The sequence below is a fragment of the Lipophrys pholis genome (assembly GCF_963383615.2).
Source record: "Lipophrys pholis genome assembly, chromosome: 8".
In the NCBI taxonomy this organism is placed as follows: domain Eukaryota; kingdom Metazoa; phylum Chordata; class Actinopteri; order Blenniiformes; family Blenniidae; genus Lipophrys; species Lipophrys pholis.
In genome coordinates, this window is record NC_137630.1 from 9,155,485 (window position 1) to 9,182,609 (window position 27,125).

A 27,125-nucleotide genomic window follows, 5' to 3' on the forward strand; every position below is an offset into this window, starting at 1 on the left:
CCCTGACTTAACTACTTAGCCACAGAACTACTGCCTTCTTCTCCGTTGTGCTTTGAATTACATTATTGTTTCAGCGAAAAAAAAAAAAAAAAACCCAGCTCCTTTCTACGCTCTGCTCCATCGTGTTTTCTCAGCTCAGCCGATCGTGTGAGAACCTCTCTGCATGTCCACGTGAAAATTAATACGAGTTCAGGCACAGAGGCTCAACAAAACAACACATATTGCATTGATTTACAGGTGGTTGGCTGTGATGTGATGTATTGCAGCTGTATTTTTAACTGTTAATGCGCTGTGGTTTAGGAACTAGTGCATACCAAGAAGCTGCACAGTGCTTCCCCCGTGGATCACATTTGTTCTCTCTTCCAGTCACTGCACTCAGGCTCCATTTATACGGCAACGTTTCAAGTGAAAATGCGTTTTAGCGTTTTTGTTTCAAAAAAGTTCTATGTTCACACAACATTGAAAATAATGTAAATGATATATTCAGCATGCCAGGTCATGAGCTGGTGCTGTTGGTTGTTTTTGTAATGCACGCACACGCGCACACGCACACGCACGGACACACACACACACACACACACACACACACACACATACACACACACACACACACACACACACACACACACCCACACCCAATTACTGCTTCACCGTTTCCCGGCTCTGGAAGTCGTTCTGTAGGAATTCACCAAAGAATAGCAGATGTTGTCATGGGGTCACATTTCTACATTTGTAAAAGTCGCTCAGTTCCGTGGTGTCGGCACATCGTTCTTGTTTCTAATGCATGAGTGAGACTTTCTGACTGGCTGACTGAAGCCAACATGACGGTGAATTAACTCTGATTGGAATTTGCTTTCAGACCTTCTGGGTTTAGTTTTCTCTGGATTTCTGCTTTTCATTTCGGAGCTTGGTAGAAATGTTTGTTTTGGGATTCCTTTTTTCAGCAGAGTACCATCAAGACTTATGAAAACCCATTTTTTCTACTTTCAGCTGTGTTTCTTTATTGGTAATCGTCAGTCAAAACTATAGTTTCTAAGCTGCTTGTGGGAATCCAGCAACAACGTCAACAACATCCAGATGATGAAGTAGTTTCTATACAAACACTCGAGATGGACAAAGTCAGTGGCTGAAACTATTACTACATGTTTGTGCTCAAAACTCACAATTATGAATCGCAATTATTTCATAATGAACTATTTTATTCTGCCTTACAACAACCAGTAATGTAATAATTGTGGCCATTCTGAATGTAATAAAGTCCAAATATGTCATAAAATAAAAAAAAGTATTTTTTAATTTGAGAACGAGAGGCGCATCGGCTCAGATATTCATATTACATTATTGGTTTGTTACAGACTTTCCAAATAATTGTTTCTGTTCTATTGTTTTTACTACAATTTAGTAAAAATCCTTCATCTTCAGTATGAAACTTTAGATATGATTCTTATTCACCTCTGAGTGTTTCCTTGACCCAAAATACACATTAAACATTCCATTTATTGAACCTTCACCAAAAAATAATGTATCAAGGACTGAAAATACTATATTATTTTTACTGAGATACACTCGTACTAAACACCTGCTGAAGCCCGTCGCTATTTTGAAAAGTAACTCGGTAGAAAACAGCTTTGTGTGTTTGTTGTACATCGGCGAATTGTGACGTTTCCCCGGTTGAAATGTGATTTGTCGTCACCGTTATCGCCGTTCTGTTGACTGACTGTCAAGATAAGAAAGTGTTTGGTTCAATACGCAGCAAAGCCGCAAATTTAATTGTGCCATCCAGACTCAGATTCATTAATTTCATCTCGTCAGCCAAAATTTAATTCAATCTTAACAGCCCAAATCGTGATCTTGATTAAAAATTTAATTATTAGCGCAGCTCTGCCCAGAACTGGCGGTGATAACCCGCGAGCTCGGCCTGATGGAAGAGTTTGCTGTGTTGCTGGAATACTTGAAATAACAGAGATGTTTCCTCAAGATATCTCCGTGGACCGACTCAGTTCCAGTGCATTCATCACTGTCCATTATGTACAATCTAATAACATAACTCCATCGCGCTCCTTTAAACAAAACAAACTAACCTGAACCCAGAGGGCTCTTGTCAGGAAACTCCTCATTGTTCCCTTCATTCTGCGGCGTATTTCTACCGTTCATTCCGAGGTTCTAACGTGTAATCCCAGCCTCAGAGGCCGGCTGAGAGACGGAGCGGATGCTCAGACTCCACCGGGTCTGCGGCAGCTGCAACTTTCTCTTTCTGCTCATTAGATTCACAAATCGACAGCCCGGCGTCTCCAAGGCCCGGCGTGAGGCAAAACAGAAAGCGCCTCAGGAAACACACAGAGAACACAATAAAGCATGGAGTGTGGGTTGCCGTCTTGTGGCTCAGGTGAAGACATGTTTTCAGAGGGAAGATCCTCTAAATAAAGTTTTGTTCTGTAATATTGGACTGGCTGTTTCCAGTTGAGAGGAAGGAAATCTGATTCCTGATGTTTGAAGACTTGGTGAATGTTCATTTTACGTTCAGTGAGATTTCTTGGGAAGGTTTCACATTGAACTGAAGTTCCCTTGACTGTGGATTTATCTTGTTTTATTTTTCAGTATTTCTGCAGAACAGATTTTTCACCATCAACTGAAGCTTCTTTGTCACGTGGATTAGAAAACCTTACAATTCTCCAACAACTGCACCATAACTTCAAATGCTTTTTATCCACTATGTTGGTTTGAAGCTACTAGAATTGACAATAATTAGAAGTTGGATAGAATCCCTTGCTATGATATTGAACATTGTGCCGGTTCCAAAAATAGCTGCAAATGTGTCAGTTCTCTACTTTAGGTTTTATTTAATTGGCTTTAAAACGAAGCCCATTTATAATGAACCAGAAGAATCTGAGTGATGACTTTTGGGTCCAAAATAGACGACATGACTGCCAAAGAGCCGAATCTCCTCCAAACAGAACCCAACAACACACTTTGTATCACGGTCTGTCCAGATTGGGACAAATGTTGCCTCGCAGTGAATTTCAAGAGAAAGATTCTGCTTGTTGTTCCACCAAGTGAAAAATGTGTTTTCTCTTTATACAGCAGAGAAACAGTGAGATGTTCATTCTAATTCTGCTTTCTCTTTCTCAATTTGAATGTTTGGGCCTCAGGGGTTCTGCAACCTGAATCACCAGTCCAGCTCCTTTCACCAGTTTCCATCAAATAAAGATTTTTTCTAGAGACGTAAAACACGCTCATGATGTGACAGGAAGAAAACCACCTTAAAAAAAGGTTGCATTCATGATGTGTCACAGGTATAATTTAGATTTTGTTACACTTTTAGCTTTTGTGTGTTCATTTTTTAAGATAAGGATTTCCCCCTTTAGCCATTTTTTTATTTTAGCCTCTTTTTTCTGGCTATTTACCTTTTTATAGGCATTGTACTTTGGTTAGAGCAGTTTTAGCTATACTTTCCAATTTTTATCCCTTTCCTCCTTTTTTTTTTACCTCTTTTTCCTTCCTTTCTTCTTTTTCCCTTCTTTCCCTTTTCCTGTTTTTCTTTTCCTCATTTGCTTTCATTTCATGTTTCATGTTCTTTTCTCTCTATTTTTCTTCGCTTTTTTTTGTTGTTTTAAGAAAAAGCAAAGAACTTTCAATTGACTTTGACCATTTTTCCTGTATTATTGTTTTTTGTACTTTTAGCTATTTGGATATATATATTCGGTTTCTTCTAGATGTTTTACCTCTTTTATCTGTTTTTATCCTGGAGATTAGACCATTTTTGAAAATCAGTGTGGAATGCAGATAAACCCCAAAATGACAACAAAATGTTTATTTCCATTCCATATTGTGAAAGTTTCACGGAGCCGCTGCAGAGGAGCCGAGGAGCCACAACAAATTTACTGTTGTGGTGCCTAACACATAGGCACCAATTTACTCCTCCGAATTCAACATATTTTATGTAAAACGAATTAAAAAGTAATAATTTTTTCTCCCTGCCTTGCAATTTTTGTAAATTTGTGCAACGTTTTAGTAAATTGTATTTAAAGAAAGAAAGAAAACTGCTCCACAAATGAAAGATCGTGGAGGGATGGAGGGATGGATGATGGGATGGAGGGATGGATGATGGGACTTGTGAGTGGGTTTTTGTGCTTCAGACATGTTGTGCTGCAGTGAAGATGACTCGAGAGATAAACAGACTCAACAGGTCTTATTAGATCAAACTGATGCTTTTTTCCCAACAACACATTTGGTATCAATGTTTCTCTTGTCTGCTCGTGTTTTCATGTCGCCTGCTCTTCTGTAGCTCTATCTTGACTGTCGTGATGTTTGTTGAAGGAAAGAGCATGAATGTGGCACTTTCGCCTCTAAAGAGGCAAAAGACCAAAGAACTACCAATCCTTTCTTGATGAAGTAACGTAAAGTACGATGGAGGCATGCTCAGCAACTCAAGCTTAATGAAGCAGATTTTCTTTTGCATTTTAAATCCTGAAAGCGTCTCAGACGTCTTCTCCCTCTGGACTCTTGAGCAGAAGTACGAACTAAATTTCTGAACCTGAAATGAATCATTTCTAGCGGCGCGGGTTGGCCCTCATTAGTTTTTGAAGTCTTCGGACGTCCTCAGAAGTCAAAGCCGCTAATCCTTCGGTTCCTCTCCGTCTCTCCGCAGAGTACGCCGAGAGCATCGGGGACGGGAAGAGCGAGGAGTTCAAGGAGGCCGAGCGGAAGAGGGTCATGGATCTCGTGGACAACTTCTAAGTCTTCACTTTTCCTCTTCGCCTCAAACACAGACGACGGGACTGGCGGCTCGACGCACTCGCGTGTCATCTGGATGTGCTGTTTATGACTTCTTCTTCTTCTCTCTTTTCTTTTTTCTTTTTCAAGCAAACACTTTGTGAGACTTCGACACTGCAGCGTGGTGGAAGAACAAAACGCAATTTCATCCCAGTGGCTAATTGATAGTCTGAAGCTTTAATTAATTAATTGTTACACATCTAATGACACAGTCTGTGTGTGGAGGAGCTCGGCCGAGTCAACACTGTAGTCTGCAGGATTATTATGGATTATCAGACGCCCTCTGTTTTTCACCTGTTTAGGATTTATGTGTAAGATATTTTCTAATTAAAACTTTGGTAAGAAAATCTCTGATCGCGTTTGTTTTGTCTGTGGATGTGAGTCTGAATATTGACATTGTGCAGGAGTACAGAGGGATGTACTACGTGGCGCTGCTTCTTCTGTATTTATTCTGAGGCCGCCCACGTCCGGATCTCGGCAGCCTCCCGGAGCGCTCCACCTACTGCTGTTTCCCTTTGTGGGGACGCTCGGCGAGCACATCGGTGTGGAGGTGTGTCACGGTTCGGCCGGAGACACAAACAAACCCACTGTGGTATTTCCGCCCAATACTACACTGAATCTCTGCCAGAGCAATGAAAAACTTCATTTAGCATCTTTTTTTAGGAGAGGAAATAAGAGAAGGTATGACCCACTTAAACTGCAGTGATGCACTATATTTAGCCCGAATATGAATCTTTATGTCAAACTGTAGATAACAGCAGTGCTGGAAATATCCTGGATCATTTGTTTAGTCACAACGAGGAAGCCACTACAGCAGCACTCCATCTGATGCAGGGCTGAAGAGGCCGAGTTTTGCTCCAAAACTGATCTTGCGTTCGCGCCAAAGCAGCCAAACATTTGCCGGAACAACACAAAGTATTGAGACTGATGAGACCTCATAGTAAATTGGAATAAAAAAAATATGGTCGAGCTGAAAAAAAAGATTTGTATTGAGCATTTTCAGGTTTTTAAAGACTTCATCAATTTCAAAACTGAACCTATTGGTCCTCCAAAACAAGTACTGGCGTCCCGCAAGGTTCCATCTTCGGGTCACTTCTATTTTCAGTATATATCCTTCCTTTTTATGTTTACTGTAAGCTGATGATACTCTGTTTTATTTAGTTGTATCATAAAGGACGTTTTCCTGTCTTGAGACTAATCTAGTATCAGTTCTGATCTGATGTGAAAACTACACGCAGAACGTTCCGGATCACTAAGGCTCTTCTTTCATGTTTTCAAGTGAAAACTGAAAACGTTTGTCACGTTTTAGGCGTCTGTTACACGACGACCGTGCTCGGAGGGTCAGAGCCACTGAAAATGCAACTTTTTAAAACGGTTCTCACGGAGGAACTTTTCAAAAGGGCTTTGACTCCATCTCCGTGGAAATTGAGGAGCAACTCAAGCTTAAACCAGGGATGAGAGTTTTCGCAGTCCTCACTGTGTCGAGTTCATAACGGGACAGTCTGAAACAAACAAACAAAAAAAAAAAGGTAATTATTTCAGCTCAATATTGTGAAGCATACGCCTTTATTCACTTTGCTGTCATATATTCAAATCAATTTACAAGTTGCCATTGAAATACATCAAATCTGTTCATGGAAATGTCACATTTTCATCATTTCCTCATTAGGCTTGCAGGATCACGTTTTTATCACCGCAGTAACATTACAAGAATATTTCTTTTAACCTTCAGCGCTACAGAAGCTCTTGAACGCCTCCTCTGACAGGTTATTGCTGCAATCGAACTCAAAAAAGCCTTGAACGACTCCAGAGCTCAATGGAAGGCTTTTGCCCAGAGCCTGTTGACAAAATCACGTCTCAGCCTCGCTGCGGTTTGTTAAAAGGATTTGTCTCAACATGTCATTGATTAGCTTGATGATACATCACAACCTGGCTCCAGATCATATAAAGCCTTTTGAGATGTGTTTTCATGGTTCTTGGGTGTTGTTCTATGTATCTAAAGACTGTAATCACAATGAATATGTAGATTTCTGCTTAGTTGAGTTGAGTTTTTTGGTTATTTTGTTAGATTTTTAGTTTTTTCTTGAAGCAGCTCGAAGTTCAAAGTTTTACAACGATTAGCTTCAGTATTTCAACACCTTGTTCACACAAAGGCATTTCAAGTGAAAACGCATCGTTTTTGTATTTCCATTTTATAAATGTTTCATGTGTACATGGCAGGGTTTTAAGAACTATGTCCATTTGGATTGAAACAGCAGAAACACTGAATGCAATGTAGTTTTCATGTTGGGCCACTAGTGGGTGCTGCTGTTTGTTTTTGTAATTAAACCACACACGTGCGTTCAGAGAACAAAACACGATGAACATTAACAATGACGAGTACACGGACATTCATGTGGACAGAAGATCGTCAAGTTGGATTGTTATTCCGGATGACTCTCAACTATAAAACTACCAAGTCCCGGGAGAATAAGGACTGAGAGTCATGATACTCTGGAGACCGCCATTGTTGTTATTGTCCATCTATTTGTGCATGGTGATTTTTCTTTCTTTGTCTTTGTCTCAGCTGTACCCCTGCAGTGCATGTTTGTGTTATTAATCACTTATGAGGCGCTCCACTTCCTCTGACCAGGAGTCGTGGTTGCAGGGAGTGAATGGGGGTGGGCGGGGGGGGGGGGGGGTAGGGAGGGTAGGTTGGGGGGGGGGGGTTACTTGCCGACAGCTGCCACATCTGCTGCGATCCCTAAGTGTCTTTACCAACCTTAATATCACTCAGTAACGAGAAGGGCTGAACGGCGGGGTGCCGCTTGCATACCGTATTGGCAGAGGAGGCCGGGCCCCATGCATCTCTTATCAGTGATTATGACTGCAGCGTGTTTAACAGCGGTCGTACAGCAATTTCACAGCCGAGGGGAGGGAGAATAATTGTATTTTCCGAATGACTGAGTGCAAACACTGCGCACCGCTGTGCTTTTGGGCTCCTAGCTTTTATAGTAGGGACCGAGAGGAGAAGGTATTCTGCTATTGAGACGAGAGCGCTGGGATTCATAAAGTGTGCGCAACAGGCAACTTGAAGCTGTGATGCATAAAGAGCCTGAACCACAAGCTGAAGAGTGGTGCGTTTGACAGCTGACGCAAACTGGTTCGTTAATGGTCTCAGCAAAGCGCCGATGCTTTTCAGTGTGTGAGGGGCACACTTTTGTTTAAAACAGCATCCAATGGGATATTTTGCTGCCGGGATTTGATAAACGTACAAGAAACACACTTTCAGTTCTTCTTAACCTTCAAAATCCTTCATCTATAGACGCTCACATTTGATAAACTATCCTTTTACAACACATGACAAACCTGAAATTTGAATAAAAACTGCAATTTCATCAATATTCTGCTTCAGTTAACCAGTGACACATTTTTATTACACTATTTACATCTTCAAATGCATAAAACATTTGGAACTCAAACATAAAGCAGGAGAGTTCATATTATGATCAGCATAACTTCCTGATTATCTGAACTGACTCACCACATAATACAAACTAAAGGGCGCCCCTGGTGGACTAATATGTGTATTGCAGTTAGTGTCAATTTGTCAAAGCTCGTCAATTTCATCTTGGGCCAATTCTGTCCTGTTGGCCAAATGTTTGACACAAGTGATCTACAACAAGCCGAGTGTGAACACATTTATCCAGACACGCTTTTGTAATGAAACGACACACACAGTTGAAAAATCCCTCCTGTGTTAGTCTGAAATTAGCATTAACAATTATCCAGATTGCTGAATGTTTTCAGCCCAGCTTGTATGTGGGTCTGAGGTAATATGATTATTAGCAAAGTTTGAATAGAGGAATTTTGTCAAATGATGTTAATGGTTATGTTGCAAGAGAGAGAGAGAAATCAAGAAGGAAAACACTGGTTTATTAACCTGATAAATGCTCAAACACACCGCCATCATTTTTGCTTAATACAAAGCTGTTAGTTGCTCTTGTGGTTTGGTGCCACATTGTTTTATATAGTAAAATATCCCGAATGTCCCGCTACGTGTGGTATAATGACACTCCGGGGCTGAACTGACCGTTAGCTGGCAATCACCATAAAGGCTATCACAGCCAGTGTTTGTAGGAAAATATCAAAAGTATTGTTCTTATTCCCCCGGAGTCACAAACACTGCTTAGTGTGCTGCAGAAATGAGCCATAAAGCACAAAAAATATCATTTTGGCGTGTCTGGTTCTCCCATAATGTTTGAAACAAGCTCCAATGGATATTTTTACACATCCTAAAAATCAAAGATAAACTACACTACAATGACTGAGGATATTACATCTATATGTCAAAGAAGAGTCAGCTTTTATCTTTGGTCTCATATTATAGTAGTTTCAAGGTGAGGTGTAGAGAAAACACAAAGGTAAACAAGGTACAAAATTATTTATTTATTTATTTATTTATTTATTTAACCAAAAGTTATGTGATTATTATTTCACAGTTTAGAGTTAAACATTAACTAAAACAAAAAAAAAATCCAAATCCTCTTTCAGATTTCTTTCTGTCCAGAAATGGCAAAGGATCAGCTGAGGAATATTCCAGAAGACTTCTGATGAAAGATTCACCATCAGGAGAATCCGTGGAGTGGCTAATGTCTGTGTTAAGAGGTCTACAGAAAGAAAGAAATTAAGGAAGCATTTAATGATATTCAGAAATATCCTCCTCATTTATGTTTTCTAAAGAATTATTTTTGAAGAGACCTGGTAAACCAGATTGGCAGGACATAATTATTCCTATTGTACTGAAATGAAACTACTTAAAACTGGAAGAAGAGCCACATGGTGCTGCTGTCGGGCTTGAATGGCTTGTATTGTAATTTAAGAGACAGTAAGTGTCCTATTGTTACTATAATGACAAAAATTTCAACCTCAACCATTTTAATTACACAACAGTCATATTGAAGCTCTATCTTTCTTTTGTACTTTGACAAACACATTAATTGACCCTGTAAATGTTTAATTCAGGGTTTTCAAATCATAGAAGAAAAAAAGCCTTTGTCTCATGCCAAATAGTAATGTTTGGTTGAATGAATATAACTCTTACACTTTATTGTTTGAATTCTGCTACACTTACGCTAAATTCAGTAATAGAAATGTGTTTTATGGAATACATAGCTGGATCGATCTCTATCTATTTCTCTTTTCATTTTTTAAATAAATGAAAAAAAATGTATCATTCTGGGAAAAGGCATCCCCCTGAAAATGACTGATTTAGACAACACAACCCGTCTGAGCCAAAATCCAAACTAATAAACATGCATCACTTAATTATGAAAGAGAAAACGTTGCCTGTGTTTACTGCTGGGCTACCATTCATCATAATAACGGAGACGCCTAACGAGGTGGTCGATACACCCCTCGGCTAAATATCTTCTTGTTGACAAAGTGCACATGCAGTCCATAAACTCCAACAACCCGTATCACAGTGTGGCTGTAAATGTTCTTTTTTTTATTTTTTTTATTTACTGTAGTTCAGTGAACACTGAGGCTGCATTTCAGAACCTCGGACAGCGACACAGCAGGGAAACGTCCACTGAAGCTGTATTTCAGGACCTTGGACAGCGACACAGCAGGCAAATGTCCACTGAAGGTGTATTTCAGTTCCTCGGACAACGACACAGCAGGCCAACGTCCACTGAGGCTGTATTTCAGCACCTCGGACAGCGACACAGCAGGCAAATGTCCACTGAATCAGGAGAGTCTTGCAGTAGAATGATGTGAATGAAAGGCTGGATTGTATAGAGCATCTGTGTCAGATTGAGACACACCGGACGGCAGTCCTTTGGCTCAGTGGAGGTCATCCAGCAGGAACAGGAGTCACCTGCATGGCAGCGTAACCACACTGCAGACGCTCATTACCATGGAGGCTTCTGTGAGAACACACACACACACACACACACACACACACACACACACACACACACACACACACACACACACACACACACACACACACACACAGTCTAACTGTCTGGATCATTTTCATCAAGATCATCATCAGAAGAACTGTGATCATTTTCTAAAATTTTAATGAATTTTAATTGGTAGAAGCAAACATGATGTCAAATTCTAAAACTAATGTTAATATTTTTGCAAGGACAAAAATACTACAATCTACTGAAACAATTGAACGTTTCCTCGTTTTTGTCTTTAACATAAATTGCACCAACGTGTTTAAAACATGCATTATGACAAATAATCATAGCTATGTTTACTGCTTTGTTGCCAAGTTAAAGCACTTTAAACTTTAGTATTTCTAAATATTTGCTCCTCATATAACAGGTGAATTATTTTTATTTACAATAATGACCTGGCAAAAGCAACACCATTTGAAAGGTCCACAAAGGGAATACAAAATTAAGATTGTTAACACACCATCAAGCCATTATCTATACTAGCACTAAAATAATATATAATTTTTAAAAAAAACACACACACAAGCATCGAACAGCAGAGACTTGAAAATCAGGTAAAATACAGAAGACAGGGGGTGACACAGAAGGCTTCGTTAGAACTCTGAGGATGTTTTGATTTGTGAAAATAGAAAGAAGTCAAATAAGAATATACTTTTTTATCTTCAGAACAGTAGCTTTTTATCTGAGTTTGCCAGACTAAACCACTGTGAGGCATATGCAGCCTTCCTGTCACGAAATAGGAAATGTAAAAAGTAAAAAAAAAATTTTTTGCCTACAAATAGCACATAACTTTAATTAATAGAGTTTTATTTTTTGAAATTATGGGTATTATTTAGAACAGAAGTATGGAGCCACTTGTGGTTCTTCAGCCTTGTCAGCCTTGTATCTGTGAACCATTAACGCAATGTTTTTGTAGCTGTGTTGTTGTTGTTATTTTTTTATTCTTTTACCTTCATTTCAGATAATTTGCATGTTTTGTGGCTCCCGACAAATTATATTTGCTACAAAATTGCAATTAACCTCTCTTTTGGTCATTAAGGTTGCAGACATCTGATAACTCTGAGAATGATAACATTTTCAAATAAAGGACATTTTACACCCGTTTCTCTGTAGGTTTTACTCAAAATTGTCAGATTAAGGTATATTCATGCATATATTTCTAGTCAAGGATCTATATTGTCACCATTACGCGTTTTTACACGCCATGGTACGTAATTGTGTTCCTGAGGCCCCGTCAACACCAAAAACATAAATAGTAAAGAATGAAATAGAAGCACAATGTAAAATAGAGTAGAAAAGTAATATAAAATAGGCACAATGTAAGATGGGCAAATAGTATATATGGTGTTTACATAGTAAACACATAGCAAATAATTTATTTGATAAATAGGTTTGTAATAGGTTAGTAGAACTACAGGACAGCATCACAGTATCATAGTGTTTTTTGTTTTTCAATAAAAAGTTGGCTAATCTGATTAGCAACAGACCTTTATGTCCCTCAAACTTTTAGAGCCTCAAACATTGTTTTTGGCGCCATCTTTAGGATCAATGTACTTTCACGAACGCTTGTTTGTAGAAAAACTGTTATTTATTGCAAAAAAATTTTCTCTTAAAATTCAGTTGTTCACCGTTTACATACAGTTGTGCTCATAACTTTAAATACCCTGGGAGAATTTATGATTTATTTGCCATTCTTCAGAGAATATGAATGAAAACACAAAAACCTTTCTTCCACTCATGGTTAATGGTTGGGTGAAGCTATTTATTGACAAACAACTGTTTTTACTCATTTTAAATCAAAATGACAAAAGAAAGTATCCAAATGACCCCGATCAAAAGTTTACATACCCCAGTGACTTTGACCTGATAACATGCACAAAAGTTGACAAAAACAGGTTTGAATGGCTAATCAAGGTTCCCATCCTCACCTGTGACCTGTTTGTTTGTAATTAGTGTGTGTGTATAAAAGGTCAGTGAGTTTCTGGGCTTCTGACAGACCATTGCATCTTTCATCCAGTGCTGCACAGACATTTCTGGATTCTGAGTCATGGGGAAAGCAAAATAATTGTCAAAGGATCTGCGAGAAAAGGTAATTGAACTGCATAAAACAGGAAAGGGGCATAAAAAGATATCCAAGGAATTGAGAATGCCAATCAGCAGTGTTCAAACGTTGATTAAGAAGTGGAAAATGAGGGATTCTGTTGAAACCAAACCACGGTCAGGTAGACCAGCAAAGGTTTCAGCCACGACTGCCAAGACAATTGTTGGAGATGCAAAGAAAAATCCACAAATAACTTCAGCTGAAATACAAGAAACATTGTGGTGTGGCTGTTTCAAGATGCACAATAAGGAGGCACTTGAAGAAAAATGGGCTGCATGGTCGAGTCGCCAGAAGAAAGCCATTTCTGCGCAAATGTCACTTAAGTATCCCGGTTACATTACGCCAAACAGCACAGAGACAAGCCCCAACACTTCTGGAACAAAGTCATTGGGAGTGATGAGACCAAAATCGAACTTTTTGGCCAAAAGCATAAACGTTACATTTGGAGAGGAGTCAACAAGGCCTATGATGGAAGGAACAGCATTCCTACTGTGAATCACAAAGGTGGATCACTGATGTTTTGGGGATGTATGAGCTCCAAAGGCACAGGAAACCTGGCCAAAATTGATGGCAAGATGAATGCAGCATGTTATCAGAAAATACTGGAGGAAAATTTGCACTCATCAGCCCAGAAGCTGCGCATGGGACGTTTTTGGACGTTCCAACATGACAATGATCCAAAACACGAGGCCAAGTCGACCTGTCATTGGCTACAGCAGAACCAAGGGAAGGTTCTGGAGTGGCCATCTCAACCTCCTGACCTCAATATCATTGAGCCACTCTGGGGAGATCTCAAACGTGCAGTTCATGCAAGACAGCCCAAGAACTTACAGGAACTCGAGGCTTTTTGCCAAGAAGAATGGGCAGCTTTGCCATCTGAGAAAATAATGAACCTCATTCCACAACTACCACAAAAGACTTCAAGCTGTCATTGATGTTTAAGGGGGCAATACACGGTATTAACAACTTGGGTATGTAAACTTTTGATCAGGGTCATTTTGATTTAAAAAGAGTAAACACAGTTGTTTGCCAATAAATAGCTTCACCCAACCATTAACCATGAGTGGAAGAAAGGTTTTCTCCTAGGGTATGCAAACTTATGAGCACAACTGTATTTATTGTGGGAAATATATACAAATAAAACAACGTGTTTTTCAAATCACTACGCCCATCGTTGCTATCCCCCTCTGCCAGCCGCAGCACCGCCCGTGTGGGAGCCGTCTCCCTCCGCCGCATGCGGAGCGCCGTGAACGGCGGCAGTCGGTCAGTTAGTCCGCGGGCACAGAAGGAGGCGGTGGTTTCTCCTCTCCTCGTTTCTGCACGTACCTCAACAACAGTTCACCTGGATTTAAAGGAGAGAAAGAACAAAGAAAGTGTTTTATTGAATTCTCCCCGACGTGCCCTCCACCCGATGTGAGAAAGACAAGCCGGAGGAAGAGAAGCTGAACAAGAGAAGACATGGGAGCGTTCAGGGTGCTGCTGGGGAGTTTACATTACCTCGGACTCTACCTGCAACTTAGTGTCTCCACAAGGCAAGCGGGGCACGGAGACACGGAGAACCACATCACCGGGAACGGTACGTCCTCCTTTCTCTCTTTGTTGGTCTTCTTCAGGAGGACAACAAGCAGGGAGAAGATGCAGGATGGCAGGGGTAATGCTCAACATGCAGATGAGGAATTAAACACAGAGAATGAAGAAGATAATGATGATGATGATGATGATGAGGATGATGATGAAGCCAACATGTGTGTGTTTTTTGTGATTTCTTTGGCTGTGATGCGTCAAATGATAAAAAAAAAAAAAAAAGAGTTTAATCTGTGCAGTGCAGTGCACACATCTGCCTGACACACACACTCACACACAGACACACACACACACTCACACACTCTCTCACACACACACACACACACACGCCACGCGCATGCACACACAGGTTTTCCTTGTCAAAATGTGGATTATTTCATGTCAGTGATAAATGTCGTGGCCATTTGTGAAATGTTGGCGCGTCTGACTGACAGGATCTTGTTTCATCAGCTCTCCTCTTCCTCCTCTGATCCTCCGGATCAGTGATTCATCCCGGCCAGAGCAGAGGTGGTGTCAGCTGAGAGATGGGTGTTAATGTGCTCCCCTCCAGCATGCCAATGAAATCCCCCCCCCCCCCCCCACACACACACACACACACCTCCCACACCCCACGCCCCCTCCTCTCCCACCAGGAGCTTCCCTAAATGGCCTCCAGTGTTTACACTCGGTTACGTCATGTAGTCTTAACGCACAGCCTCTCCTCGCTCTCTTTCTCTCTCTGGGTCGGTCCTGGTGGATCTGGATTCACCTGCAGATCTCCACAGGTGTCTCTGCACCAGGCCGAACTCCTGACATCTTCTGTGGGTGGAAAATACTTTACCTATGACCAGTGAACTCACAGCAAAAACCTGTGATTATAGCACGTCCCTGCTGTTTGCATTGCTTTTACCAAATGCAACGAATGAAGATTTCAGTAGTCTAAACATATATTGTGATCACAGTACGACAAGCAATATTCCAAATAACAGTACTCTTTCAATTCTTGGACACAATTTCAGTCAGATTCAGTCTTATTTTCTCTTTATTTAACCACATATCGGTCTGTAGGAACAATCAGCAGCTTTTCAGAGGCACAGTTGGTTGAAATTGTTCTTTTTAGTCATTTGTTTCTTGATCTTTTTGTCTGTTGCCACCAGGTTTGATGTAAAGGTGAAATAATGAAGTCAAATATTATAGTTTGTACCTTCTAGGCCAGTGGCAGTCCATCTGCATTTCATTCATTTATATCAACTCCTTAGTTTTTCTTTCCATTGCGTGAATGTTGGTATTGAGGACTTTGCAATAAGCTCTAATAATATCAATATTTAAAGTCATCACTGTTGCACGTGCTTAAAAGACGTCAGTGAACCAAACCATCTGTTGTCCAACTGTGTGTCTGTTACCAGCTGGTAGAGATTCTGTATGAAGGCTTGAATCAGGACCCGACCAGACCCGGTCCTCACTGACTGAAGCTACAACATCATCCGTGACTTTAAGATTAAGATTGTTAAAATTCTCCGTAATGACACCAGACCTCAGCGGCTGCAGTAAAGATGAGAACTGTGCTCTGTAGGTGAGATTTTGCACGGATGAAGAGCTGGTTGGCCCGAGCTCGCCTGCACCCATGAAAATGGATTTATTGAAAGTGGAGAAGGGGGTGTTGATTTGTGAAGTGACAGTGAGAAGATTTAGATAGTTTTGACAAAAGAAAAGTGGAAAAAAAAACCCTGAGGGAAGTGGTGTGCAGTTTTTGAAAGAATAAATCTTGTTTTCTGTGTCAATGAGACAATCATGAGATCTTTTCTTCAATATGTTTAAGCTTAAAATCCATCAATCTTCTGTACGTCTTTGTCCGACTCGTGGCTGCTGGGGGATTGTGCTGAAATGTGAGGATTAGTAATGATTTGTCTTCCCTTTTATTTTGATAATAATCATCATCAGAATAATATTGACATCATTACTCTTCTAGGTTCCTTGGATGCAGAGTGAGATAATGTTGATGGCTGAACTGAAACCTGCTTTTATTACAAAAAGGTCAATCCATGTTCTTGTGTGTCCAGGTTAGAAGTGTCTCAAAGCAAGTGAATCAGGTCTGCTGGAATGTTCCATTGTTTAATGCTGGATGTTAAAAATAGAAAAACCAGAAAGGTGGAAAGTGATTTAAAAGGAATAACGCAAAAACAAAGGCGAAAGCTAAATGAACCACTAAAGCTTTAGTGAACAAGGCCAGTATTCACACAGGTAATTCTACACTGGTAGAATGTTACTATTTCTTTTATTAAGTTTACCACAAAATAAGGCCCAGATTACACAACAACGTTTTCAAGTGAAAACAGAAAACCTTCAGTGCTTGCTGGAGACACTCAAAATGCTACTTTTTGAGAATGGCTCCCAGCGTCCCAAGATGCTGCGACTCTTTTTGAAAACATTTCTACTCCATCTCCGTGGAAACGCAGTAAAACGCAACTTTTCTGTACCGCCGCTACTGCTCATGCTCACCACGACCGTATAATAATAGTCTCTAGGGACTTGGTAGTTTTAGAGTTGAGAGTCACCGGAATAGCAATCCGAGGTCATGCGACTGTTGTTGCACTCGCCATTGTTAATGTTTCTATCGTATTGTTCTCTGTGCTCGTGCGTGTGTGGTTTCATTACAAGAACAAGCAACGGCATGCTCACTACATCCTTTTCAGCATTTTTGACGTTTCCATGTGAACGGACATTGTTTTCAAAACGTTGCTGTGTAAACGCGAAACTTTTCTGAAACGAAAACACCAGGATGATGCGTTTTCACTTGAAGCATCGTTGTGTAAATAAGGCATTAATTCAAGTGACTTCACCAGTTAATACTGTTCCTTTCTAGCCAGTCTGGCTGCTCATGGCTCAAATACTCCTTATAAATACTGTACTGTTTAATAAACAGGTTCTTAATTTATTTATTTCAGTATCTATTTCTGTATCTATTTATTTATTTTATTATTATTATTATTGTTATTATTATTATTATTATTATTGACAGGAAAACAAAGAAACACATAATTATTTCCCAACGTCTCTCCCAAAAAAGTGTTTCACGTAAAATATACTCCTTTGTGGTAAAAGTGGCTCATTTGTTGTGTTGAACTGGGGTCGTAACCGGTGCTTTTATATATTTATTACAACACTAAAACCATCTGATGTTTGTTGCTGTTTCGTCCCGTCTGCAATCCTTCCCCCCGTCACAATAACGACGCTGTGGACTGAATATGTTCCACCAGAGGAGTCTTCAGCTGGATCTTCATCTTGTGGTCACTGCAGGGAGTCTCGGCGGTGATGCTTCTGGTGATCCCTGCTGATTTTAACTGTGTCCATCCAGAGGAATCTCATTACTCTCCCCCGTCTGTCAAATCCCTCCCCTCCCCAGTGTTCAATGATCTCTCTGGATATCGCTGCAGAATATTTAGCATTTGTCATTTTCGTTGTCCCCCCCCCCCCCCCCGTTTGGATCAATATGAATAATATCTGGCTCTGTGGCACATAAAGAATCAGAATCTGTTTTCAGACTGAATAATGTGCTTGTTGGGAGAGATGTTTCCGAACAGTGGCTGTGTGGGATTTTTATGGAAATGAGCGCGTGCAGATACACTTGTTTTTGTTTTGTCCTGAGGGGAGAACGAGAGAAAAAGAGGAGGGCAACAAGAGATTTGAAAACTCCTGCAGACGCAAGCGCGCCACCACACATTCATGTAGCCTAATTCCTAATTGAAATACTAAATGGGCTCGCAGTGTAATAATTAGTAAAGCATGGCACATATTGTAGTACTGTTGTAGAGTGAAATCTAATAGGATTTCCGCTGGCTTGTTAGTGTAATCAGATACTGACGAGGACAAAGCCACCACAACTCGGTTCACACCTTTAGGTTTGCACAATAAATTTAGCTCCTCTTCAGACTGTCTTCCATAGTTAGGAGGTGAAGTCACAGCATCAGTGAGTCATATGAAACTAACGGCGTGATGGTGAGGCCGGTCGAGGCGTCAGTGTGGCTCTGCACCGAGGCAGGGAAAGAAAAACAGTTGAGAAGCCGCAGCTCGATTTTCATAATGTTCCAATCTACATCTGGCCAAACGCTGTTTTAGCCATTGATGCCTTTCAATTAACTCCTCATTAGAAGCAAGCGAGGCGATTATTCCAGCCAATCAATTGCTTTAATTAATCAGCGGAGGGCAAATGAGCCATCGGGCCGTTAGGATGCTCAAACTTTTTCAAACGGGAAAGAAAGTGGTAGTAATGAGACAAACTAACAGAGATGTAGTTCCGCAGGCACCGATTCCAACTGGGATTTGTTAGTTTTAGAACATATTTTAACGATAAATGAGTCATTCTGATAAACTTGGAGTTTTGTTGGAGTTAAAGTATGAGCTTTGTACTCTCCACATATGTGTTGTAGGTAGAACAATGAGAACCCAGTCCCCATTCACACCACGTTAACGCGACAACGGAGCTCCGAGCCACTGAACGTGCTACTTTTTGGAAACAGCTCACAAGGTGGCGCTTTTTGAAAACGCTCGACCTCCATCTCGGCGTAGACGGAGGGAAACGCTGCTGCTTGCACACCACGATTGTAGTGAATAGATCTTATGCACATGTGCAAGTAGTTGAACAGTATCAACAATGGCGGCCTCCAGAGTGTCATGACTCCCAGTCCATATTCTCCTGGGACTTGGTAGTTTTATAGTCGACACTCAACATAATAACAATCCAATTCGGTCGCCTGCCCATCGTCCGTGTACTTCCATTGTTAATGTTTGTAGTATATTGTTCTCTGTACACATGCGTATGAGTCGTTTCATTACAAAAGCAAAGAACGGCACCCATCAAGGCTGGAACATACTTGTCGCATTGCACTCGATTCCATTCCTACTACATTTCCGGGTTCATGTTGGTGCTCTCATGCACAGGGGCGGATGGCCATTTTGACGTCACATGGACCGATGTGGACTTGACAGGGAGAGTATGTTCTGGCCTTCAGTGGCCCAACATGCAAACTTCATCGATTTCAATGTTTCTGATGTTTCTGTGAAACGGACATATTTTTCAAAATGTTGCTGTGTAAAGACAAGACTTGAAATGTGTTAAAGGGCCCATTTTTCACGTTGAGTATTTTAAAAAGAGATGTTTGGAAAATGGACATTTTCAGGGCGTATTTATAATTATTTGTACAAAAACTGAGGTAATAGCTTGTGATCTGCCTTTCATAAAAGACTATAAGCTTTATAGATGAACGGAGAGGATGAGGTCCAGTTAACATTGGTTTTCCTCATATGAAACTATAGGAAGTACAAACTGTGTTGTTTACAGGCAAACTATTAAACAAGATTATTGTTCCAGTAGGCTTTTTGCAATTCTACATTAGTGGTGCGTCAAATCAGACGTTGGCAAACTGCTATATTCTTTAATAATTGATGGTAAAACAGCTCAGTTTCAGAGTTTTTGAAATCAAACTATCTGTGTAAGACGAACCATGTTTTCCAAGAGAAAAGTGAAAATCTGTTTTTAAAGTGTTTGTTTGTGTCTGTACGTCTCTCCTCCTCACCCCGTCCCGACCTCCATCACCGGAGAAAGCGGCACCATCCGGACTGCTGTTATTAGATTGGGGGGATTTGGAGCCATTATTTGTTTTCTGATTCAACAAGTGAATCACTCAGTGTTCAGCGAACCCTTCAGGGCTTCAGCGCCGCTCTATAAAGAGCGTCAGGCATGGCTGCTCCTCCAGACCGCGATCGTATTTGAGAGGAATACGGTGGATGTGTGAGCGTAACACCTCCTCCACAAACTGGCCTGCGTAACAAAGTGTGAGATGTATCGTGAAGGAAGATGGACTTCCATTCAACGCAAACTGAGGCGGTGACGTCACGCTGCAGTTAGACTATTGAAAATTGAACAGTGTTCACTGCAGTATCATTGGCAAACACTCAGTAGCAGCTTGTGGGGTTTAATTGTGTCTTCCACAGTATCAGACACCAAATGTTCCTGTCCGCTTTTCGCCCACCGATCAGTTTTTTTATTTTTTTTGTTACACACACGCCACAGCGATACGTTAGCCGGGCCCCGAACGCCGTGATGATTTGGGCACAGGTCCAAGTAGCATCGAGTAAACAAGATTTTATCAGTGTTTCCTGGGGTAATCGCACAAACAGCTGATTCATGTCATCAGAGATTATTTGACCATATTGAGCTGAGTGAAGGAAAACTGGAAGACAGGCAGCGCTGTTTATTACAGCAGCTAGATTAGAGGCAAATATAACCATCTTTTAAGGCACTTCATCCAATTACATTCACACTACAAATAATCTTGATTGCATTTTTACACTGAAACTGTCTCGATAAACCGATTTTATGGAAACTCAAAAGACTCCTTCCTTAGTCTGTGACACATCGACGTTTGACAAATTTCACCTTATTGCCAAAAGTCAACTCATCCTCCTCCCCACAGATCAGCAGAAGCTTCCTCTTCTTTCCAGTTCAGCACCATTTCTCAGGATTTTCAACACAATCTGCTTGTGTTATTCTGATGTTTTAACATGTTTAAGCATGACCGGCATTCACCTCCCCTGAGTCTGATCCACAACCACCTCTGGAACCGCTTTGCTGACCCTGCTCCACTTCAGAATGTTGAAAACAACTAATTAACCCCAAATGCAGGAGAAATAAAAAAAATCACTGTGACACAAATCAAGAACATGCAAACTGCAGAGAAAGGCCAGGAGCCTTGGAATGGGATTATTCTCGCTGTGAGTCGTTACCGCTGACGACTGCTTACATGCTCAGTGGAAATTATTCTCTTTGAATGATTCCATCTAAGAGCTTGTGTTTTTTCAAAATGAAGAAAACTGTACCATGGCGATGGAGTCTTTTTGACTGATCTACTATTGAGCAACTCTTTATTACACTCAGGTTGCATCAGACTCTTTCTCTGTGAATCAGAGCCCATGTTCACGATGCACTATGTCTGTGCACAGAATGTCTTCAACAACCCGTTTAGTCTCACTGAAGGTTTGACGTCTTTGTGTGCATCCATGCTTATTTGCTTGCAGTTGGTTGGAAAGAACGAGTGAACTGAGATATAAACATTTATCAAAACAGTTACTGCTTTAGGGTAATTGAACTACAAACTAGGGCTGTCACAATTGATGCGTTCACATGGATTAATCTGTCCTGATTACAAATTGCAACTCAATTAACTCGCCTGCAGTGCAGAACAATTAAAATTTTACTTTGTCCAAGTACACTTACCGACGGGGAGTTACCCTCGCGCATGGGCAAATGGGCAGTTGATCCGGTAATGACAGTCAGAACCTCGGGCCTCTCGATGGGAAATTTGAGTACAAAAGCAAGATGGAACAGTCGATCAACTGTTCACCGAAGCTCTTCCAGTTTAAAATACCACAGTAACGTGACGTTCTCAGTTGCAGCAACATTGACAATTAGAAGCAGTCAGCTCTCAGTCAGTTAGTTTGTCTTAGGAACTGGCTGAAGAAGGAGTAAAAGGAACACATTAATGTTTGTTTTGGGAAAGAGAAGTTTTTTGTTAATATGGATTGTTAAAGTTCTCCAACACCTTACATATTCCCTTTTTTCTCAAGTCTGTTTGCTCATGCAAAATGAAACCTAAGAGAAACATGATAAATAATGCCTGTTGTTTATCTGTTGTCATGCAGATTACAAGATGAACTACCTATTCTCGGGTGAAATAACAGTTTGGTCATATAAAAGGCTCTTATCTTGGGAGTCACTCTATGGATGAGCACACATGGCTTTTGCACATGATCAGATATCTTAGTGTTGTTTATGATTGTTCTGGATAAAGCATTTTTTATGATCTTGGGTTCCTGAAGAAACATCGATGAGCTTTTGACTATTTCTCGTCAGATTACCGGCTGAACAATTAATCAAAAATCTAATCAAGGAACGGTCGGGTAATAAAAACCGACAGATTTCTGTGGCCCTGGATGCAATCCTCTGTTTATTTTGAGTTTCCATTTATTTGTGCTGTGCAGAGAAAGTCAATAGATACTCGGTGTTGAAGCCCAGTTCCCTTTCAGCCTGAATCTTCTCGAGGCTCCTCTGCTGTCTCGATCTGTCAGCGCCGGCGCTGCTCATAAAGAGTCATAAAAATAGAAGGAGAGTGTCTGTGAGCACAAGCAGGGAGGACGGGTGAGGAGAGAGAGGGACAGGCTGGCAGTTTTATAGCTTGTTGGCGCTCAGCAGTAGGTAGAGCCAGTGTATTTAGGTCCTGACCTCTGTATATACTTCTCGCTGTGAAGACAAGTGCTGCAGGGCGGCCCGGGATAAACTACACAAAGGAGAGGAATTATTACTGTAGCAGCACCGTCCATCCACACATTTAACAGCTGGGCTCTGAAAAGAGACTTAAGGACGGATCTTTGACTCGTCTCCTGGCTTTGTCTGCATGTCCCCTCACCACTCCAGTGTGCTCAAAGCCATAATCCCTGACATTTCCCATTTGTAAGTGCTGATTTCCTGTGCTATCTGCCATTTGCTGATGGGATTCAACCTCCAGCTTTGTGATAGCTGGTGAGTTTTCAGCATCGCTGCCAGAAAGTGGAAGTCAGATTGAGTTTTCTTGGGATAAAGCAATCAAAGTGATGGAGAGAAAAGAGGGGATATCCTGGAAGATTGGTGTCTGATAACAGTGGCTCCAAAGCTGCGTTTGAGGTCGTCGAAATCAGATTTACAGATAACAACGAATAAAAGAATTCGACTCTTTTTCGAGTCCAGAGCAGATCTGAGAAACTGCTCACTACTTGTTCATTCACTGGAACGTTTTAGCAAATTACAATGAGAGGGGATGTCTCCAGGCCTTAGGCCGCATTTATATGAAAATGTTAAACGTCCATTGTGTTTTGGGTTCTGTTTACTAAACAACGGCGCTTTGAAAGTTTTTCAAAACTGCTCCTAATATGGAACTTTTAGAAAATGCTACATCTTTGTTGAAAAATGCAATTTTTCAGAAACACTGCTTCTGCACATGTGCACCACAGCCGTAGTAAATACTGTGCACTTGAGCGAATCGATGGAAAATGACAGCGTTTGCCTCCAGAGTGTCATGGCCCCCGTTCCATATTCTCCTGGGACTCCTGGTCCATACGGATGTCTGTGTACTCACCATTGTTAATGTTTATAGCTTTTTGTTATCTGCCTGCATGTGTGTGGTTTCATTACAAAACAAACAGCAGCACCAACCTGTGGCCCAATGTGGAAACTACAGCACTTTCAGGGTTTCTGCCATTTCCACATAAGTTCAACTTTTCATCAGTCAATTTTCTATTTCTCCTTTATTTCCTATTTTAATATGAAACAAGACAAAGAGACGGGGTTGTAATATTTCTACAAACAGGGGCTGTGTACACTGGAAAAACACAACCACCAACTTTAAGGTACACAAGCAAATGAAGTGCATGCCAGAGATCTCACTGCTCTTTTAAATGAACAATGAAAACCGGTTTGCAGTTGCGAGCATTCAGAAAAAAAAAACACTGAATGAAGGAGATATTAGTGACACAAAAACAAACAAAAGAAAACCTAAACTGAGCCCGAGTCAAAGGAAACATGGCGACAACAGGCAAGGTAGAGAGCGATTTTTTTGTCAGAAAAAAATCTTGTTCAAGTCAGAGTCACCAAATATGTCTGAATAATTCTTTCCAGTAGACTATGTATTGGTAGGATGTGTAAGTTTGAATTATTCTGCTTCATATCTTATCTTATAACTTCTACAAGTGATTGTTTCCTTGATAAAAACGAGTTACTCCCGGAAGTGAATTTAATAAATACTCTTTGAAAAGAATGGCTCTTCGAGATCCGGCTCCCTTCAAAGAGCCATAAGTCCCATCTCTAGGCCTCGCATCGTTTTCATTTGTTTGGTGGACAGCTGGTGAGGGACCTGAACCAGTCCAGTTCTAACTGAGAAGCTCCAGAAACTGAGACTAAAAATGATCCAATCAAAACCAACAAAGGGGAAAAAAACTAGTATGAATAATGTATGGGATGCATGTAGAAGGCTCCAGCTGCTTTGTGGTGGTGAACAGCGTATCAGCCTCGACCGGCTGATTTATTGTTTGACCCGCGCAGCAGATCAGGTGTTGTGCTCATTGTTTGACAATGTGGACCCGCGCCTTCCGCGTGCTCCATCATTCTTGCTTCATCCCCCCCACCCCAAACCCCCACCACGCCCCCACCCCTCCTTCCCCTCGCCTGTCAGCGCTCTGCCATGTTGCGCCTAATAAACTCTGAATCCTCCCCGATCACAGCGCTCTCTTCCAGTCCGCCACAAAAAGCTGCGGGGTCATCCGGCAGTCAAGGACTCGTCCGGCTTCTTTCTGCACGAGCACCGTCTGCAGCGCACGTCCTTCACTCTCTCCCTGGCACAGCCCTGGTGTGTGTCTGTGTGTGTGTGTGTGTGTGTGTGTGTGTGTGTGTGTGTGTGTGTGTGTGTGTGTGTGTGTGTGTGTGTGTGTGTGTGTGTGTGTGTGTGTGTTTTGAGAGGAGGGGGACATACTTTGAAGGAGAAGTGACTGCAGCCAGCTTTGAGTGTGGCGATCACAAAGCAAGCACTTTCTCTGAAGTGTCCCCTTCATGGCTGAAACTCATCTGCGGGACTCATCATCCAACCTGTGTGTGTGTGTGTGTGTGTGTGTGTGTGTGTGTGTGTGTGTGTGTGTGTGTGTGTGTGTGTGTGTGTGTGTGTGTGTGTGTGTGTGTGTGTGTGTGTGTGTGTGTGAGAGAGAGAGAGAGAGAGAGAGAGAGAGAGAGAGAGAGAGAGAGAGAGAGAGAGAGAGAGAGAGAGAGAGAGAGAGAGAGAGAGAGAGAGAGAGAGAGAGAGAGAGAGAGAGAGAGAGAGAGAGAGAGAGAGAGAGAGAGAGAGAGAGAGAGAGAGAGAGAGAGAGAGGGCTCTGTGGACTTTGTGTGAGTGATGATAAAGGCAGCTTTGAGACAAATGAGCCAAACCTTTTGTGCTGTGTGTGTGTGAGTATGACTGTGTGTGTGAGTATGACTGTGTGTGTGTGAGTATGACTGTGTGTGTGTCTTTGCTGTGAGTTGCGAGATGTAGAGGGGGGATAGAGTATTCCCTCTATTGCGCTCGGCGGGATGATGTTGGAGGAAGTGCTTGGCTGTGAAGACTTGTCTGAGGGAGTGTTGCTTATCTTCCATTAGACACATTACTGCCAACGTCGCCATCAAAGTGGAAAGACACACACGCTGGCGTATAAAGCCTCCCATTCAGAGGGACACACACATGCACACCACACACACACACACACACACACACACACACACACACACACACACACACACACACACACACACACACTACACTTCTCCTGGGGAGGCGCTTGGCAGGATTGGTCTGTTGGCAGTCTCACTGAGGGAGGAAGGAGGAGGTGGAGGAGGGGAGGGGGAGGGGAGGGGAGGGGAGGGGAGGTGATGTATCCGACGTTTGCAGCCTGAAAGAGCTCCTCAGCCTCCTGCAGGTAATTTGGTGGAGTGTCATTGTTCCCAGGAGAGGCTCCCTGGTTCCACTTCCACCTCAAATCACTCATCAGTCTGCTCATCATCAGCCAACTCCTGGATGGTGATATCAATACCACACAGTGTCTGGATATTAATCAGTTTTGTTTTGTCTTTGAGCATGTAATCTGAAATGTTGTTTTTTTTTTCTTTTTTAAACAGCGTGTCGTTTAAAATAGCAAACGGTTGGTGTTGCCATGAACCAAACAGCTCACATACATTGTCGAGGAGTCTGTAGTTTGCAGTATTTCTTCCCATTAGAACATTTTTCGGACTTGTTGGATGATCTGAGACTCAAACATGCTTCGAAAAATGTGAGAATTTTACCTCATTTCAGACTTTGTTATATTGGAAGGTGGGGAAATGTATGGACCAGTGAGCTTGAATCCCGTCCTCCTCATGTTGTGTAATTCGGTATATGATTTATGCAACTTCTAATCAAGTCTTTGACCTAATGGTGGATTTCCTCAAGTTATAATACGTGAGAAGTGTGTTGGAAAACATCATAACTCTCCTGATGGTAGATTCTTTCAATTTAAAATATCTGTCCACTCTTTAAATAAAGTCAACTACTCTTGGAACAGTAATACTTATTCCATCATTATACTTACAATAACCTTCACCTTTTCCTATTAAGTTATGAGAAGAAATTCTGATAATAAAGAAAACTATCATGATCAAGCTCCTTTCACCCTCTGAAAATGGATCATCACGTCAAAGAAAACCAGAATTACAAACTACCCACTCCTTGAATGACAGAAAATACTCATTTCATCTTGTTCACTCAGAAAAACAAAAGCTTTTTGTAAATGGTGTATTTTTGAAGTTACACTGTTTAACTACATTTTTGTCTAAATGTCTTTTCTGGTTGTGTGAAACTAACGTCTTGAAAATAACCTGTTAGATGCTAAGAAATAGATTTAAAAAAAGAAAAGATTTTCATTTTGATTATTGTGTCAAATCTTGAGCCACGCAGCACTCATTCAATTGAAACGTTTCAGGCATTAATTATATTTGACGACAATGACAGAACGGAAAGAAATGCACATTTGGATTTTTGTACCTTCAATTTGTTTTAATTAAATATATTGATGTGTTTTACTATTTTTCCCAACATTTTTCCTCATTATGTCTTCGCATTTTTACAGCTTTTACATTTTTGTATCTT

The 27,125-nt window shown here is 41.2% G+C and overlaps 2 protein-coding genes across 2 annotated transcripts in view; both read left to right on the plus strand.

Moving 5' to 3' along the window:
- The window catches only part of ctnnbl1 (catenin, beta like 1), a 67,570-nt gene extending 62,436 nt beyond the window's left edge, over positions 1-5,134 (plus strand). Inside the window, exon 16 of the mRNA XM_080470127.1 lies at positions 4,649-5,134. Coding sequence (XP_080326253.1) covers positions 4,649-4,737 — 89 coding nt within the window. The 3' untranslated portion in view covers positions 4,738-5,134. The remainder of the gene's footprint in view (positions 1-4,648) is intronic.
- Positions 5,135-14,098: 8,964 nt separating this feature from the next.
- The window catches only part of vstm2la (V-set and transmembrane domain containing 2 like a), a gene marked incomplete at its 3' end in the record, with an annotated part of 54,297 nt that continues 41,270 nt past the window's right edge, over positions 14,099-27,125 (plus strand). Inside the window, exon 1 of the mRNA XM_080469264.1 lies at positions 14,099-14,404. Within this exon, the coding sequence (XP_080325390.1) occupies positions 14,287-14,404 (118 nt within the window). The 5' untranslated portion in view covers positions 14,099-14,286. The remainder of the gene's footprint in view (positions 14,405-27,125) is intronic.